The sequence below is a fragment of the Nycticebus coucang genome, chromosome 7, assembly GCF_027406575.1.
Source record: "Nycticebus coucang isolate mNycCou1 chromosome 7, mNycCou1.pri, whole genome shotgun sequence".
NCBI classification, from domain to species: domain Eukaryota; kingdom Metazoa; phylum Chordata; class Mammalia; order Primates; family Lorisidae; genus Nycticebus; species Nycticebus coucang.
In genome coordinates, this window is record NC_069786.1 from 54,722,962 (window position 1) to 54,742,501 (window position 19,540).

Below are 19,540 nucleotides of genomic sequence, written 5' to 3' on the forward strand. Positions count from 1 at the left end.
GGTTGGGGTTCCGGCCATATGCACCTGGGCTGGTGGGTTCCAACCAGACCCAGCTGCTAAACAAACAAAATAGCCGGACATTGTGGTGGGTGCCTGTAGTCCCAGCTACTAGGGAGGCTGAGGCAAGAGAATCGCTTAAGCCCAAGAGTTTGAGGTTGCTGTGAGCTGTGATATCACAGCACTCTACCAGGGCAACTCTCAAAAAATAAAATAAAAAAATAAAATACTGGGTGATACTTTCTGTTTGAAATGACTACCACATCTGGGGCTACTCTGCTCAGCTACTGTTTCTCGCAGCCTTCCCCCCACCCATTTTCCTTCTTCTCACAGCTGGGACCTGATCATTTCCTCCTGTCAGACCCCAGGCACAGTGTAGGGCACGTGGCCTCGTGAGCTGGACTATCAGCCTGCCCTGCAGTCCAGGAGCTCTGACCGGGCCTTCCTGGCACTCTCTCCCTGCTTCCTAGGGCCCTGATGTCCTGCTTTCTGCACTGTCACTTGTGCAGGAAGTCCCTGTTCCCAGCGCCTGACGTCATCGTTAGGACGCAGACCCACGGAGGCTTGATACAGAGGCGCTTGGCACTTAGGAAGAGCACTCTGCCTTTCTGTTTATTTTTCAGCTCATAAATATATGCTCCCTAATAAAACCAAACAAGTCACCTCATCCCTAGATGAGAACTTTTCTCTCGTTTCGCGGTTGGGGTTGCCTGAGAACCTAACTTATTACAGTGTGTTTTGAGAAAAGTATTGTGAGTTGTGAACACTAGACTTACAAATGAAGGTTTATGACACAGTCCGTGTTATAGGACTACCTATATTTTTATACTTATTAACAAGATTATCATTAATAATTACCACTAATAAGCAGTAAACTTATAAAAAAATTAAACCATTTCAGTAAAGCATTAGCATAGTCCCTAGCATGTACCCAACCTTCAATAAAATCGTAAGCTGCTGCTGTTACCACCACCATCAGCATTTTTATGATGGGAAGAGTCATACTTGCCTACATGTGTGTTCATATAAATGGTCTGCTTAAAAACATTGTGAAGGGTGTAATTTTCAAAGAGGAGGAGGTATGGTTTACTACTGCTGATAGAACATTTGGAAATGCTGAGAATAACAGTGATGAAGACCCAAAAGGTGTGATAGACCCCATTCCAAATCAGCTTATGCTCTGGTTCGAGATACTATACAAACAATCTCAAACTGTTAACAGGGAAGTTTAGTGTCTCTGACCACAGTGGAATTGGAGTTTATTCATTTGCTCTTTCATTCAGTAAGCAAACATTCATTGAGCACTTACCCTGTGTGCCGGTGCTGTGCTGTTGAGAAAAGGAAAAGATTGCCATAGATACTTACTAGAGGCTTCAGGTGTGTCACCAGGATTTTTAAGGAGGGAGGTGACCAGGGGACGATAAATCCAGGCTGCAGCCACAGGAAGATGAGACACAGAATTGTGACGGACGTCCTGTGGTCGTATGTAAGGAAATTTTTTGTCTTTACTTCCAAACCTTAAAGAGCATTGTAAAAATAAAACCAAACTCCTTCAGGCCCTTTGATACTAAATAACTGGCTCTATTTGAGCTAATTTACCAGTCTTCTGATAGTGTGTATCATTGCAGTGTGTGGGTAAAGCAGCTTGATCTGGGCAGCTTGGTTCTGAATGCACTTTGGCCTGACCTACTCCCGTTGAATAGGCTTGCATTAAGGGCCTGGGCTGCTAGCATTTAAACAGGGAACTGAATTGTCAGTGGACGTGCCCTTGTTCTCAAGGACACAAGCCAGAGTTAGGTCAACAGTGGGCCAGTGTGAGTGGCCTGGTGACCTGCGGTTGCAAGGGTATTCCATATGGCTCAGCGTCTTTTGAGACGTGCTCTTAGTAGGAACTTTGGAGTGTGAGTATTGCTTCTTTCTTTGCTTGTTTTCCTTCTGCTATTTTGTAAAGATGTTTGCAAAAGGTTTTTCCTACCTTCTTTTTCTCCTCTAGGCTGGGTTCTTTTCTACAGGTTAAATTTTAATTCTGTTCTCACAGCATACCTTCCTATGCGGGACTTTCCCTGAGCTGATTTACCTGAAGGTTTCGTTGCTGGTGAAGAAATAAGTCAGCCTCTCTGGACCATTTTGAACAGATGTTACAAACTTTAATCCTAAAGATCAAATTCTCTGCCTGACTTTGTAATCGTGTTTTTGTTTCTATAGATTTTCTCCTACATCTTTCCTGTATTAACCATTTTGCTGTTTGTCCCCACCCCACCCCCCACCCCCCAACAAATGTTACTCATTTGGAAAGTATACTTAAAGGTTCAAAGGAATTTTATGAGATTGAAACTCTTTCTCAGAAATTCATCTTTGTTAAAAAGAAAGGATACATTATCTCCAAATTATGTAGATTTACTGTTAGCTGTCTAGAAAGTATCTGAGAGTTTTCTTCATTATCTTCCTATCAGAGTTTCACCCCCTTCTCTGTAGAGTGATTTAGCAGTTTATTTCCCCTGATAAGCAACATTCTTCTAATTTACCAAAATACAGAGTATAAAACATATTTTGATAAAAATCTTTGTGGACTGGAAAACTTTCCATTGATCCTGGGGAGGGCAGTGTGTGTTTTAACTCTTAGTAGATAGCCCCAGCTATGCCTGGCCTCCTTCAAAGTATCTTGGTCTCTCATTTCAGCCACAATTACAAGTTCATCCGAAAATGATGACCGGAGTGGCTCCAGTTTGGAATGGAATAAAGATGGAAGCCTAAGGTTAGGGGTTCAGAAAGGAGTGCTTCCTGATCGCAGGGCAGATAACTGCTCCCCAGTGGCAGAAGAGGAGACCACTGGGTCAGCGGAGAGCGTGCTACCCAAAGCGGAATCTGCAGCCGGAGATGGTCCGGTCCCTTATTCTCAGAGCTCCAGCTCACTAATAATGCCACGGCCCAATTCAGTTGCAGGTAAGGCCACGCCTCTCCCTAGAGACTGAGGTGCCCTCTGCCCTATGTTCACTGTCCTCTTGTGGAAATCTAATCCAGACACAACCCAGCTTTATGATCTTGGATCAAGCAGTGGCCTGCATTAGGCCTCAGTTTACCCATCTTCAAACACAATAAGCTTGTACTTAATGGTCTTTAAGTGATTCGTCTGCTCTGGAATTCTTTAAATTTGTAATTTGGACTATTTGTGTATAAAGTGGCTCTTTGTATAAAGAGGAAGAAAGCACAAAAATTCTCTGGTTAGTTTTTGTTATTTTAAACCCGAGTAAATTCATGACTTTGTATTGTATCTTGGTAAAGCAGAGTCATTGTTTAAACAGAATTTGTTAATACCAACTCCAAGAATTTTGGATCTAACTTTCAAACTTATTTTTTGTATAATTGAGGCTCATCATACAGACCAGAAGGCAAATTTCTACATAATTCTGTTTTAACCTCAGAGCTTAAAACATAAGCAGTGGCAGTGAGAGCTTTCAAGGGAGGAAATGAAAATAGGCAAGACAGATGCCTTAGCAAGATGCAACCGCTGGACCTAAGGGTTCAATGCCGGTTGAGTTGCTGTTGGTATGGACTGGTCAGTGGTTGGGTATAAGCAAGGTATAGTGCAGGCAGCCCTCCCAATCTGGAGGTTCTGCCTCTGTGGATTCAGCCAACCACAGATCAAAAATATTTGAGAAAAAAATAACAATAAAACAATAAAAATAATAGAAATTTTAAAATGCACTGTACCAACTATTTGCATAGTGTTTACTTTGTATTGGGTCTTATAAATAGTCTAGAGATGATTTGAAGTACCTAGGAGGAATGCATAGGTGATAAGCAAATGCTATGCCGTTTTATATAAGGGACTTAAGCCTCCAAGGATTTTGGTGTCCTGGGAGTCAGTTGAGGGGTTGGTCCTGGAACTGGTCTGGGGTGGGTATCAAGTAAACAAAGGCTATAATTGGGGAGAAACGGGGAAAAAACTCTGCTTCTGGGCTGTGATGCTGTTGTTAATGTCCTGCGTTTCTAAACTTCATGCTCTTGGGCTGAATTTAGATGAGGAACCTATTATAGGCATTCTTTGTTATCATTGTAGTACTTAAAATCTCTCTTCTGCTAATGCATGGACCCAGATTCTCTTTTGCTACATCAGAGGTTTTCTCTACAATTTATATTATGCTATCAGGATGTGGTGGGTCACTCTGGTTGTTGTTGGTTGTTTTACAATGGAATTCCGAAGGAGCTGATAAATGTCTCTAATGGAAAAGTTCTGAGGCCCAACTCTAATTCACTTTCAAAGAACGTAAAATGGCCTCGTTCCAGAGGAGGGATTTGGCATGTCTGTTACTGGAGAGCCTTATGTGTGTTGACTGATGACTCTTCCACAAGCTTTTGTGTCCTCTCTCTTATTAGTTCACCACCTTTAACATAATATGTTGCACCCAAGGCATTTTAGACCACACTTACCAAGTTGTGATGAATGGTCATTTGTATTGTCCCAGAACTTGATAGCTTTATTGACTTTAACAAAATAGCATCTGCGATTTAAAAAAAAGAAAAAGGAAAGATACAGAGCTGGTTGCTAAAAACAAAGAGGTGAACACAATAAGCATGATTTGGAGGTAAGAATTATAAAATGACGTTGCAGGGAGCTGTGAGAACACAGAGCAGGGGGAAAGACCTCATCTTGGGTGGAAAGTCAAGAAAGACCGAGTTAAATATTTGTAAGTGCCAACTTATAAATACGTGATGCTGCACAGGAGCCCTGAGTGACACAGATGCTGTTTACTGTTAACCGATGCTGTAGAAGTACTGCTTACCAATTTCTCTTCTATCTAATAAAAAGTTTTGCTGACATTATTTAAAAAAAAAAAAATAGCAAACTTGCATTCAATTTAATCAAGGGATTTTAAAATTTGGAAACATTAATACAATAATGTTTTAAGTGTTAAAAGCATCCCATTCGGGTTATGTTTTCTATTTAATCTTCTTTTATGTGGTCTCCTGCCATGCGAAGTGACAGTGGGTGTGACTTGAGTTTTTGCAGGAGACTGCTGTGATTATAGAGCAGAGCTTTCTGATTTCTGCTGTCCGCATTCATTAGTTTCTATGGATGCTCTTGAACTAGACCTCCTGTGGAAGCGGGAGGGTTTTACCTCTGGATTTGAGCAGGGTCTACCTGACCTAATGGGTTTGCTTATTTCTTCTGTGCTCCATATTTTAAAACTAAATGTATATTTATTTGAAAGGAAATGGGCAGATGTCTTACCTCACAGAACCTGCCAACAAGCTAGGAGTCTGGTAGATTTTTCATGGATCACTTTCCCCTAAAGCCAAACCTCAGTTCAGAGGGAATGGAAGTATTCTTCTTCAAATATCATTGAAAAGTATAAGACTCAGGTTGTGTAGACTGTATGTAGTGCAGTTTGCTTAGTGACTAGAAGGCAGGCTCCTGTGAACAAGGCAGCAAATAATGCTGTTAGAAGGATTGAAATAGTAAGGGAAGGCCGGATACTGAAGTCTCTTAGAAGCGTTTGTATGTTAAAATCCATGCAAACACAGATTGCTGTTTCATAGGAAAGGTGTTTTGGTAAATGGGTATAGAGTCAGGACTGGCAGATGAAGGAAGAGCGTGATAAGAGACCTCTGTTCATAGCCTCACCCCTGGGACTGGCCCTGGCAGGTGGGGTGTAGAGCCAGTTCTTAAGGTTCCCAGCCTTCACTGTCACTAGGCCTGCTACAAAGAACTGTAGTTGTCTGCTGAGTAGTAATGTGACGGTTTTTGTTTTTGATTTTTTTCTTGGTCAAATATTATAAAAATAAGTCGACTAGGTTTGGACATTATTTCATTCACTACATAGATTTTCTTTGTAAAGGTATTTCTTAGAGTGGGATTGATTTGGAAAGCCATATATCCCATCAAAATTTATGACATGGACACCTTTTTCCTTTATTGGAAAACAGAATGTGAAGCCTTTAAAAGTTTTTTTTGATCATCTGGAAGTTGGGTAATGTGCTTTTCTATTTTTCACTACCTTTTTTTCCTTTCAAAATACTTTGAGTAAATTATAGAACACTGTGTTTAATTTTCCAGGAAACCAACAAACACAATTGCCATCTAATTTCCTTGAAACTGGTAATTGCCCTGGACTTTTTGGCATTTACCTTTTATAGGTTAGTCCACAATTTAACAGATGTTCCTTTTTGTTCAGCTTAGAGAACTTTCTCCCTTCCCTCTACTCCCCCCAAATTCTTTACTGAGTATTTTGAAATGTGCTTCTCACCCACATGTTAGACACAGTATGTGTGTGTGTGCAATAACTGTGTAATTAATTTAATTGTAGAGGTTGTGGCAGTGGGTTTATTGCAGCATTAAATTATTGCTTTACCTTTGATTTTTCGTGGCCCCGAATAGCATTTAGGATTTTGAGAACATTTTGCATTAAATACTGCATGTGAGTCTGACTCCTACACGTGTAGTGTCTGGGACTCTGTGGCGTAGACAAGCCTTCATTTGAAACTGAAGCTGCTCTGTTGTTCTCTTTGGAGCTGAATCTCTGGTGACTGGAAATCGGAAAACAGAAGAATTTAAAATCTCTCCATCTCCTGCATCTGTGTCAGACAGGGCATTTTTTTTTTTTTTTTTGTAGAGACAGAGTCTCACCTTATTGCCCTCGGTAGAGTGCCGTGGCGTCACACAGCTCACAGCAACCTCCAAATCCTTGGGCTTAGGCGATTCTCTTGACTCAGCCTCCCAAGTAGCTGGGACTATAGGTGCCCGCCATAACGCCTGGCTATTTTTTTGTTGCAGTTTGGCTGGGGCTGGGTTTGAACCCGCCACCCTCGGCATATGGGGCCGGTGCCCTACCCGCTGAGCCACAGGCGCCGCCCCATTTTTTTTTTCTCTTTAGCAGGCCTGGCCCGGGTTCAAACCCACCAACCCCAGGGCACAGGGCCTGCGCTATAACCATTGAGCTGCAGGCACCAGTGTCAGGGCATTTTTGCAATCTTCTCTTTGGAATGTCCATTACAGTTGTTTATTTTTAATCCTTTCAGTTGCAAAACTGTGAATGGAGTGTTATATTTTAAGGGGTTGGGAAGATGGGAAATAGGAAACCCTTGGGGGGGGGGTTCTAAGCATCTTTGTGTTCTTTAGGGCTGAGGCAACATGTCAGACGTGCATGACTGTTTAGCTGTGAAGTGAGGTACAAAAGGATGGCTGTGGCTGCCTGGCCCCTTCTCCAGGGGCAGTGATGGGTGCACTCACCATGAAGCATGCAAGAAGGGGTCAGAGTCTTACAGCTCAGGCAGGGGCCTAGAAATATGTTCCAAGCTGCGTTACTGTTGAGACTGGGGGGACCAGGGTTGTGGAGAGCAGGTCCAGTCCTGTTAGCTCTCCAGGCAGTTTCACACATCATGGCTGTGAAGGACCTGGAGTGAAGCTAGAGGCTGTCATTGGCTTACCGCACATATGTCCATTTGGAAGTCTTTTTTTTTTTTGTTTGTTTTTTGCAGTTTTTGGCCGGGGTGGGTTTGAACCAGCCACCTCTGGTATATGGGGCCAGTACCCTACTCCTTTGAGCCACAGGTGCCACCCTGAAGTCCTGCCTAAGGAGTTATCTGAATCTTTCTAATGGGAGAGATTTACTTGGCAGATGCATCGAACATTTGCTTAAATAGTACATGGGGTATAAACAGGCTGTGGATATGCACCAAAAGGATACAAAAGCGTAGCTTATAGTTGTAAGCTGTGAAGTCAGGGTTTTGGACTTTCTCCGCTGACTGGGAAGGTGAGTGGATAGGGTACATGTTGGCAGCAAGAAGGGGACATGCCTTCAGAGCCACTCAGGTGCTTGTCAAATGACAGGATTATTTGACAATGATAGAGGCATTGATGTGGACATGGAGGAAGAGAAGGACTGAAACTTTAGTAGGGCAAATTGGGGGGGACCCAGGTCAGAATAACAGTGTCAGTCAAGAGCTGGATGCTGGGTCAGAGCCTGTACGGTATCCTGAGGATTTTAGGAAGACAGATGTCCCACCTCAGCTTCTCTCTTGCAGCTTGGCCCCACTAACCATTTCACCATCCTGAGAAGGCTTGGCTCTTGCAACACTGACTCCTGCTAGCTTCCTCATTCGCTCACAGATCACCTGTCTATTTTATTATCCTGAAAGATAATCACATGTGTAAGACCAACAATACTTTATGTTGGACCACTTGAGCCACAAACCAAATTAGGTTAATTTCAATTTTTCTCATTGTGACCTAGGTTGTATATATAAAACAACAGGAGGGTTCTTTTAAGGCAAAGACATGTACTATATATTTGTTAGAAGGTTTGCCGAGAATCAGCAAAATTATTTTGTTCTAGTCATAATCCAGCTCATGTGTATATTAGCATAGATCCTTAATGGTTTTTAATAGGTACTGATGTGTAATGAATCTTACTGACTTGATCAGAGGTAAATAAACATTTTTAGAATTTTAAAAATATATGCACATATATATTTACATAATATACAGTGTATATAATACATTTATATATCTACATATATATGTGAAGTGTAGAAATAGGTTGTTACTGTGGAGAGCTGCCTTTTAGTGTTCTGTGTACCGTGGAATTGTACAATGCAGAATCTGCTCATTCAGTTAACAAGGTTGGAATTCCAAACAGCAGAAAGCTTCCCAAACCTGCGGAGAAGAATCTAGTACCATGCCACATGTATGCAGTAAGTACTGGAGCTTCACTGTGGGACACGTGATTGTGGGTTTCTTCATCAAACAATTTATAGTGAAATCTGTCTCTTTCCAAAAATAATGGAGAATTCTCCAATTCTCCATATGTACATGTCAACATAACTTTGACTCAAGAATAAGGAGCATTTAGTTTTTACCACATTTCAAGTAGGAATATTGCCAGAAATACAAACTGGGGCAAACAAACAAAGCCAAGATCACCTGGAAGTGAATTTTGTTGAAAGCCTAAACTGAATTGCTTAGTAATTTATGACATGTAGTAGCTTAGGTATGACATTAAACTCAATTTTGAAGAGACTAAACTTTAATTTAATCTTACAGCAACAAGCTCAACCAAATTGGAAGATCTGAGTTATTTAGATGGGCAGAGAAATGCCCCTCTACGAACGTCAATTAGATTACCATGGCACAATACGGCTGGAGGTAGGGCACCAGAAGCTAAAGGTATTTATCCTTATGTCCACTGTGCTGAAGCTGTGATGAGCTTGCTCACTGAACATTGGAAGTCTGTGATAACATTTAAGCCAGTATTTTTGTTTTGTTTTGTTTTTGAGACAGAGTATCACTATGTCACCCTCGGTAGAGTGCTGTGGCATCACAGCTCACAGCAACCTCAAACTCTTGGGCTTAACCTCTCAAGTAACTGGGACTATAGGTGCAAACTACAACACTCAGCTATATTTTGGTCGTAGTTGTCATTGTTGTTTAGCAGGCCCGGGCTGGGCTTGAACCTGCCAGCCTCTGTATGTGGCTGGCACCCTACTCACTGAGCTACGGGCGCCAAGCCTAAGCCAGTGTTTTTAAAACATGATGGAAAGTGTGTGTGCACCCGCATGCATGTGCTAAAAATGTATCTGTGAGGTGTGCTAGGAGGCTGTCCTTAATAGTTTTAGGCTTCTTCCTTAATATGTGATTAACTTGCTTCTGGAATTGAAAAATATTTCTGCGGTTATTTATTTTGAAGTGAGGGATAGTTTAACACTTGCTAGATTTTTTTTTTTTTTGTAACAAAGAATTAGCATGTTTCAGTTTCTTAAATTGTATGGACGGTGTCCTGTGTCTACCTATAGCACACTGGTGTGCATAGCCCCCTTACCATGCAGGCAAGGCATCATCGTGCCCACATGAGAGCCAAGACTATCTCTAGAGAAAACATTTCTATTTTACCCATACAGTAGGGAAGAAACCTGTCTCAAGTATGGTTTTAGATAAACCAATGAGACATGGTTTGGCCCCTTGGATTGGTCTCTGCAATCCTCTGTATGTCATAAGACAACTCAAGAGGCATGAAAGGACTAGAAGGTCATTTTATTGTTTTTAGTTTCAGATCCATATGAGGGTACAAACAATTAAGTTGCAATGTTTGTATTTGTTAGGTGAGGTCCCTATTGTAGTTGTGCCCCACACGCAGGAGGTGTGCCACGTACGCTTACATTGTGCCCATCAGGTGGGAGTATGTCAGCCCCCCTCCTCCCCCAACTTAAATATTTTGTCCCCTATGGGTGTGTATTACTTTGTCTACTGGCTTCATGTTAGTATTGAATACACTGGCTTCTTGCTTTTCCATTCTTGTGATACTTTACTGAAGAGAATGTTGGCCTAGAAAGTCATTTTAATGGGACACTTTGTAGGACCAATAGGGTCTGATAAATGAGATACTACAGAAGTAGGAACAGAACCACAGCGGACATACCTACAGATCCCTAGTGGGGTAAAACTAGAGTTTGTATTAAGTGTAACACACAGCAATGGTACATTGAGTTTCTTAGCGTATAAACCTATGATATTCTTCTAGAATAACAGTCGTTTTTCTTTTTTTTGAAGCCCGGTTTGCTCCCTACAAGCCACAGGACATTTTGTTGAAACCCCTGTTATTTGAAGTACCGAGCATAACGACAGACTCTGTGTTTGTGGGAAGAGATTGGCTCTTTCACCGGATAGAAGAAAACTTGAGGAACACAGAGCTGGCAGAAAATAGAGGAGCGGTTATTGTTGGAAATGTGGGATTTGGGAAGACAGCGGTCATTTCCAAGTTGGTAGCACTGAGCTGCCATGGAAGCCGCATGAGGCAGATTGCTTCCAACAGTCCCAGTTCCTCACCTAAAAGTACGTCCACTTCCCTTCCCGTGTAGTTTGTTAATATAAGATAGATGGGGGAAACTGCTGTTTGGGTAGGCATAAATTACCAGTTTTTTCAAATTGTTCCAATTTCTATATTAGGTTTGTGGATCATGTGTTAAATGAATTACTTGACTACTTCGTCTGTCCTAGTGTGTATTTGGCTGTGGGTGAGGCCAGCATTCCCTGACTTCCTCCTGAGCTGTCACCCCTCTCTCCCTCTTTAAACAGGAGAGGTGGGACCGGGAGGGGCTGGATTCCTGGCAGCACTAGCCAGGTGGAGGGACAGTGGAGTTCTTTTGTACCCTGTTTACTGGATTTACTAAAATTACAAAGACTAAGTTAGGTATGGCCTAGAATAGCCAAATAGTTGACTATTCGCTGCTAATTCCACATGTAGTAAACCATTAACAAGAGAATATCTCGAAGCCCAGTGAACAAGAACAGGTGAGCCATGTGAGATTTTTTTTTTTTTTAACCCAGAAGAATTTAATACTGGAAACTGGAAACAGTGGTGCTCCAAGGAGGGGAAATTGGCTAGGTGGAAGCTGAGTAGGGAAGTTGTGTTCTCATGCAGACCTTTGAATTTTGGAACGTGTTCAGTCTTTACCTGTTAAAATACTCTCTGACGCTAATCAAGAAATACATTCAGTATCTCATCTTGCTCCTGTGCTAATGTAGATACGAAATGGTCTTTTCTCTGCAGCCTCAGACCCCACCCAGGATCTTCCTTGCACGCCGCTGCTTTCACCAAGTTCTTCTACAAGCGCTCCCAGTGCTGCTAAAACTCCCGCTGGACCTGGGTCTGGTACTCCTGAAAATCAGAGGCCCAGAGAGGATGCGGCGAAGTTCCTCGCTTCTAAGGTAATCTGCTTTTACAGGAGCCTTCCAGATAGAGAGACAGAGGCCTGCTAGTTTGGTTTCTGAGAAGTGAAGTGGAAAAAGAATCTTAAAACAGAGATAGCTATGCTTTTGATCAAATTGTGACGAAGTACTCCAAATAAAAGATGTGAATGAAAAACATCTATCTAAAGACATTGGCAGTCAACATCTTATACAATGGATTGAAAGAGTTCCTCAAAGCATTAAAAGACATCTGCATACTCACCACAAATCCATATTTACAAGTTTCCTTAATTGGCGTGTGAGCAGGAGATTGAGAGCTTTCAGCTGGCTCTAGATCGCTTCGGCCTAGTCTCCATTGCTGAGGGCCTTCCAGGCCCTGCAGCTTTCTGTCAGAGGTTTCTTGTGTAGTTGTAAAAGACATTTGACTGACTTTCTCTTCCCAAATTCATGGTCATCGAGGTCCGTCTGAAATTTTCTTTCTGCTCAGCATGCATCACTGGTTCATGAAGCCACCCTCCTGCATTAAAGCAGTTATATTACTATCAGATGACCTGACGCATGAAATGCAGAAAGTTGCTAATTTCTAATTTCCATTCTTCAAATAACGTCCCTGTTGAACTTCTCCACAGTGTCCCTTGATGAAATGTGGAGATGGCGCTGAGGGTTGAGCTCCCATTGCCAGGGAGGAAGAATAACTGTGACTCCAAGGCCCGGGGTCTCAGAGGCACCTTTATCCATCTGCCTTTGGGTTTACAAAAGGATTTCCTAAAGAGGTGCTTCTATTCTTGAGATCAGAAATATAGTAAAGGGTAGCACTTTTTTTTTTTTTTTTTAAAGAAACAGAGTCTCATTCTGTTGTCCAGGCTGGAGGGCAGTGGCCTGGATCATAGCTCACAGCAAAACTCCTGGGCTCAAGTGATCCTCTTGCCTCAGCCTCCCAAATAGCTGGTACTGCAGGCACCTATCACAAGGCTCGGCTATTTTTTAGAAATGGAGTCTCACTCTGGCTCAGGCAATCCACCCACTTCAGCCTCCCAGAGTGCTGGGATTGCAGGTGTGAGCCACCACACCCAGCCTAGTAATTTAAATTTAATACAGAGTAACTGGCACTGATTTTTGTGCTAATCAAGATGGATTTGTGGGTGCAGTTAATGGTCTGCAAACTGCATGAAGGAAGGGATAAATGGATCGATTAAGCTAACTAAAGACTAGAATAGAAGCAATGTATCTGGTTATTTCGGTGAGTGGACAAAGTTGTGTTCCTTCTTGAGAGCTAAAAGGAGCTGTGTGAAGAAGGTGAGGTGATGCTGACGGCTCTGCTTCCCCCGTAGGTGGTGGCCTACCACTACTGCCAGGCCGATAACACGTACACGTGCCTCGTGCCTGAGTTTGTGCACAGCATCGCGGCCTTGCTCTGCCGGTCCCATCAGCTGGCCGCCTACAGAGACCTCCTAATAAAGGAGCCCCAGCTGCAGAGCATGCTGAGCCTGCGCTCCTGTGTGCAGGACCCAGTGGCCGCTTTCAGGAGGGGAGTGCTGGAGCCACTTACAAGCCTGAGAAACGGTACCTTGGAGCAGCCACCCTTAACCCCCTCTCCCAGTAGTGGTGCAGGGTACCTGGGAGGACCTGGGAAGGAAGGGTGGTCAGCTCAGCTCTGGAGTAGAAGTGAGGAGGGGGTCGGGGAGGATGTAGAAGCCTCAGTGCCTGTCTGGTTCCCTTCCTCAGATCTCCCCAAATTCCCTCCTTATCAGCCCAGCATCCCTGATAAGAATGAACAGTTCTAAAGTAGCCAGTATAGGCTATATAGCCTATACTGGCTACTATAGCCATTAGGCAATTTGTGCCCTTAGACTGTTGCCAACATATTTTGTACTCTTAATGTCTGTGAATAAGAGCACTAGTTGCGAGAGCTTTCCAGCATCTATTTTTTTCACTGCCTCTACTCAATTGAGTAGAAACCTAAAGTCATTTCTAGAGGTTTCCATTTGATTTTTTTTTTTTTTTTTGCCTCAATAATTCTGCAAGCTAGGGGATGTCAGCGCCATTGTGGGCCACTGAGTTTTCTGTCCTTTCTCCCCTTTTGTCCTTACCCTTTGAACTAGTTTATTCACCTGCCCACGCAGCACTTCCACCAGACAGAGCTAGAGTCTGAAACAGATGTCGTCATTTTTTCCCCTTCTCTGGGCAGAAAGTTGGCACTAATGTATGGAATCCAAAGTCTAGGCTGGTAGGAAGGAGCCCTGTTGGGGGTGGGGGGAGGGGTCTGTGAAGCAGAGCTCTCCTGCTTCAGCGCTTCTCAGCCTGTGGGTCGCAACCCGTTTGGACCATCGGAAAACATATCCTGCACATCAGATATTTATATTACAATTCATAACAGTAGCAAAATTACAGTTATGAAGTAGCAATGAAAATAATTTTACGATTGGGGGTCATCACAACATGAGGAACTGTACTAAAGGGTCGTGGCATTAGGAAGGTTGAGAACCATTGTGTGTGGCTTGTGGCTTGGGCAGACACTCCGGAGGCCTTGGAGGGAGGAGGGCAGTTTTCCTTACCGGGGATCTGCTGAAGCGTTCCAAGGGGAACTTCGGGTCTCTTCCAGGTCTGGCCTGTGCGTGAGTTAGTTAATGTGTGTAATGCAGTAGGTTTTTGTTCTGTGAGAACTGGTTTTCTTTTGGCTCTATGCTCCAGTTTTCATTTGAAATTTAATAGAAAATGTGCTTCTGTGGAAACCTTTTCTTGGGCCGTATGTAATCCTTTTTAGTTTCTCTTAGCATTTTAAACTGTGCCTTAAAATACAGTGGGTGGTGCCATCATATAGAAATGTATAATTTCTTAATTTGAAAAAATTATTTCATCCTTTAGAGCAGAAAATTCCTGAAGAAGAATACATTATTTTAATAGATGGCTTAAATGAAGCTGAGTTTCATAAACCTGATTATGGAGATACACTTTCTTCATTTATTACCAAAATTATTTCTAAATTTCCTGCTTGGTTGAAGTTGATTGTGACTGTGAGAGCAAATTTTCAGGTAACAAAAGAATTTTCAAATCTCCTAAGTCCCCACATTCCAGTTTTACAGTGATAAATACTAATAAGTTCAACTACTATAAACCATTTACTGACTGAATTGAAAACTGTTAGGAATTTGAAAAATTAGTCCACATGGGTGGACTCAGGCATATTTATCAAGATGTCTTGTACCTTCGCTTCTCCAATATTAACATCTAGCCAGGTTCACTGTGGTGTTGTGTGGACGCTGTCCAAGGAGTCTATTAGAGTTTAAAGATGTTCCTGCTGGTAGTTATTTGGAGGGGTTGGCAGAGGGGATTCATGGTTTTTTTTGATGGGAAAAGTGAAGGCTAAAAGAGATCCTAAGGCCTATTCTGAGAGATCTGTTTTTTATAAAATCTAAACGTGAGGCAACATTTAGCACAGGGTAAGAATGATTTTTTTTTTCCTTTCTCCATCTTCCTCCTCATTTAAACCCTAAAATTGCATCTTACCCATCGACTCCCTGTACACCTAAACTTTTTCATTACAGACATTGTAGACGTTAGATTTTGATTTTTGTACTTTTATGATAAATGTATTTTAAAATAGTGTTTCTTTTTTTTTTTTCCCCCTCTCATTAAAACTAGAATTAGATCTCAGTTGAACTTGGTATTTTTTGTTCTGGATGGCTGATTTACATGCGTTTTACTCATTTTTGACACAGCAAGCATAGTTTGAGGATCTATAGAGCACAGAAGCCAAGAGTCTTTTGTTTTGCTTCTTGACTGTGTAAGTTTTCAGAGGTTCAGTTAGCATCCATGTAAATGGAAATGGGTGTAATTATATTCTGCCCTCCTCCTATAATTCTTGCATTAAATGAGGAAACACCCTTAAATACTTCAAAAATTTATAGCATCAAGTGAAAAAAAACAACAACCGACAAAGCTCTTCTCTGCTGTTAGGTGTCAGATAGTGCCTGCTTATCTTTGGAACGGGGGAGAAACGAAGGGGGTGTACAGGGCTTCTGGAATGTTCTCTCTGTATACGCTGGTCACACAGGTATATTTGACTTGGTGAAAATCAGTGATACTGGGCAATTATGATTTGTGTGCCTCTGTATTTATGCTATACTTCAGTTTAAAGGGTTACTTTTAGAAAGCCAGCAATTTAAAAAATGGTAGCATTCTGTACCAGAGTAGGCGTGAGTCACTGAGACGGAGCCTGGGGGCGGTCTCGGACCTCCTGGCTGGGTTACCGCCCCGTATGTGGTGTGCTGAGAGGGATGCCTCTCTTTCTCCACATTGCCATGTTCTTAGACGTGCAGCATTGGTTTGTGCTCATCCTTGTTAAAGAGCCATTTGCACAGAGTGAGCATTATGGACGTTGGGTCACTTGCAGGGTCTTGCTGCCCCCACTGGTACTGGCGTCATTGCCCCTGTCTGTGTGGGGCTCTCTGCTCGCCTGGCTCTGTGAGTCCTCAGATGAGGGCCGTGGGGGAGCCTTTATTGATTCAATCTCACATCAGGATTTCTTTTATATAAGCTCTTTATCTTCACCTTATCCTATTACACGTTTAAATACAAAACAATGAGTCCCTGTAATCCCTGAAAATCCTCCTTGAAAGAAAACTAGTGAATCTGGTTTAAAATGCTGCTAAAATGAAAAAGGCATGTCTGTGGAGTGACTGTGGATTTTTGTGTTTTCCCAGGAAATCGTAAGTGCACTGCCATTCGTCAAGCTTTCCTTAGATGACTTTCCAGACAACAAAGACATTCACGGCGACCTGCACGCCTATGTCCAGCACAGGGTCCACAGCAGCCAGGACATCCTCAGCAACATCTCCCTGAATGGCAAGGCTGACGCCGCGCTTATCGGGAAGGTGAGCAGCCACCTGGTGCTGCGCAGCCTTGGCTCCTACCTGTACCTCAAGCTCACCTTGGACCTCTTTCAGAGGGGACACTTGGTGATCAAAAGCGCCAGCTACAAGGTGGTGCCCGTGTCTCTGTCGGAGCTCTACCTGCTGCAGTGTAACATGAAGTTCATGACCCAGGCGGCCTTTGAGAGAGCACTTCCCATCCTCAACGTGGCCCTTGCATCCCTCCACCCCATGACGGATGAGCAGATCTTTCAAGCTATTAATGCCGGCCATATCCAGGGGGAGCAGGGCTGGGAAGACTTCCAGCAGAGGATGGACGCCCTGTCCTGCTTCCTCATTAAGAGGAGAGACAAAACCCGCATGTTCTGCCACCCGTCCTTCAGGGAATGGCTTGTGTGGCGAGCAGATGGGGAAAACACGGCCTTCCTGTGTGAGCCCAGGTACGGTGCGGAATCTCCTGTGTGGCAGGAGAGGATTTCAAATGTGGATCCCTTGTTTCGGTGGAATGAAAACCCGACTGAATGATTGTTTCAGTGGAATGATAATCCAGAGTGAAGGATTCTGTTTTGCTTATTCGTTTTTGTATTTCCCCCCCACTTGGACAGAAAGACGGATGATGAGAATTCTCTGTGCTTGTATGCACAAGCTGCCCTCCTTCAATTGCTAGAGTCTTAGGACTGCCCTGTATATGTAGATGAAAGAGGAGCTGGGCAGTGCCCGGGGGTCCTTTCCTGCTGGCTCCCACCACCCAGCTCCCGCTATGAAGTGTGAGATGGGCTTCAGGGAACAGCAGCCTCTCCACAGGGTGTGTTGCCCTGTGCATCTGTGGACTGTGTGGGGTCCTTAGCACTACTGGACCCCTGCCAGCTCTTCACCACGTAGTGACTTGTTTGGGGCATCGGACTTACCTGTGGGCCCAGAGGGAGCATTGTAAACCGACCTACCTGCCTTGTGTATGTCTGGTTCTGCTCCGTGTGGTAGACTGGGCCAAGTCAGAATGCTTTCCTCACTGCCTGGGCTATTTGCATCACAGCAGGCTGGGGGAGGGACACCTATCTGTGGTGTGGCCTGGTAACAGGTGGGATGAGAGGCGGGGAATCCGAGGGAGCCGATGATTTCAGATAAAGGTTTGCTCAGCCTCTGCCTCGCAGACAGGCCTGGCCCTGGCCTTGGCCTACGCCTTTGCTGTCTTGAACAGCTTCTACTTTAGTAATGGCTGGCAAGCTGCTCAGCTGTCCCCTAACAACTATAGTGGGCATTTGACCAGATGCTGGGGTCCGGAAATGAAGTGGTGAACAAGCATTTGTGAGCCTCGAAACCACCATCCTCCCCATGAACACTGACTGACTCTTGACCTAATAGGTCCAGCAGCTGTTTCATGTTATGGCTACTGTTGTTTTCTTAAGTGACACTGGACTGTTGCTGTTATCTTTGGAACCCGGTTAGGGACAATAAACTGTAACATTCAGGTTATTTAGCCAGACAATATATAGGTAGGTGAAATGCATGCTGTGATCGATCTAGCCAGTTGTTTTCTAGGAAAAGTCCAATCCTTTTCTAGGAAGGTAGGCTGTAGCTGAGTTGTAGAGATGCAAAAATAAACCAAAAGACCTCAGCGGGGGTGCAGGGTTGTTATGGATTTGAGGCAGCAGTAGTTGAACTGTAGTCTTAGTTAAGCTCCACGTCATTTGGGGTGGGTGGGGCTTTAAGGTTAAGCAGCCTAGAGCTTAGCTGAGAGTGGGTGACTAGGTCTAGGAGATATAAATGGAGATCTGTCCTATTCTTACAAGCAGTGGGCATGTCCCTTGGGGCAGAGCCTGGAGTCGAGAGGCACCCACCCAGGGTGCAAAGCTTCGGGAGGGCCTCCCTTCGGGGTGGTGCCAGTTGGCATCTTCTGCAGCGGGTGCAGAGTGCCTAGAGCAGCGTGGGAAGGAAGCACTAGCTACAATTTGGTAGCAGGTTTTGAGGACCCATTATGTGCAGAGTGCTGTGACAAACCTGGAAATTTCTGGGGCAAGGCCCCTCCTCTCCAAGGCTTCACCTTCACCCAGGGGTGGGTGAGGCAGGAAGTGGCTGGGAGTGGCCAAGCTGCACATGGAACTTCGGCTAAGGGGAGGCAATTTCTGAAATGGTTCCACAGGTCCACGTGGTTACATTTGGATGAGGTGTTGAAAGGTGGTAGAATTTCTTTCCCCACCCCAAATTAGTTGTTTGTCCCCCCAGTTTTAGAGTGAAATGGAAGAAAAGTCTAACACCCAGAGACAGTGACAGTTCACTTTTTTTTTTTGTAGAGACAGAGTCTCACTGTACCGCCCTCGGGTAGAGTGCCGTGGCGTCACACGGCTCACAGCAACCTCCAACTCCTGGGCTTAAGCGATTCTCTTGCCTCAGCCTCCTGAGTAGCTGGGACTACAGGCGCCCGCCACAACGCCCGGCTATTTTTTGGTTGCAGTTTGGCCGGGGCCGGGTTTGAACCCGCCACCCTTGGCATATGGGGCCGGCGCCTTACTCACTGAGCCACAGGCGCCGCCCGACAGTTCACTTTTTATTTCTGCCTCACCCCACAGCATTTTAAAGGTTATGCAAGTCATCGTTTCTCTCTTAGACTTCTTCTCCTATTTTTAATTTTTACTTTTTTGCTTAACACATCACAGGCACCCTAGCAAGCTGTTACAAATCTTGGAAAAGACTTTTCACAGCTCTTCAAACCTCCCAGTAGGCAAATTGTAATGTACTTGACGATACCCTCTGTGGATCCTTAAGTTGTTTTTAAGTTATTTAAAATACAAAAACTTGTCATGAATCTGTTGGTGCCTAACAGATCTGGATTCACATCTTCACTCCATCACTTCTTCTCTATTTCCTGTGCACAAAATATTTTAATTCTCCAAGCCTTACTTCCTTACCCCACAAGTATGGGTATCTTCTCCCTGAGTGGCAGCCACTATTAAACAAGTTCTTCAGAGGATCTGCTACTTCTCTTCTT

The 19,540-nt window shown here is 43.8% G+C and overlaps 1 protein-coding gene across 10 annotated transcripts in view; it reads left to right on the plus strand.

The window, feature by feature from the left end:
- The window catches only part of TANC1 (tetratricopeptide repeat, ankyrin repeat and coiled-coil containing 1), a 270,909-nt gene that overhangs the window by 199,125 nt on the left and 52,244 nt on the right, over positions 1-19,540 (plus strand). For 7 of the 10 annotated variants that reach the window (XM_053596909.1, XM_053596908.1, XM_053596904.1 and 4 more), the window contains 7 exons: positions 2,677-2,940; positions 9,041-9,163; positions 10,544-10,825; positions 11,544-11,701; positions 13,015-13,246; positions 14,549-14,715; positions 16,387-16,994. In XM_053596909.1, the coding sequence (XP_053452884.1) occupies positions 2,677-2,940; positions 9,041-9,163; positions 10,544-10,825; positions 11,544-11,701; positions 13,015-13,246; positions 14,549-14,715; positions 16,387-16,994 (1,834 nt within the window). The remainder of the gene's footprint in view (positions 1-2,676; positions 2,941-9,040; positions 9,164-10,543; positions 10,826-11,543; positions 11,702-13,014; positions 13,247-14,548; positions 14,716-16,386; positions 16,995-19,540) is intronic. The other 3 variants (XM_053596910.1, XM_053596906.1, XM_053596907.1) reach the window with 1 other exon arrangement.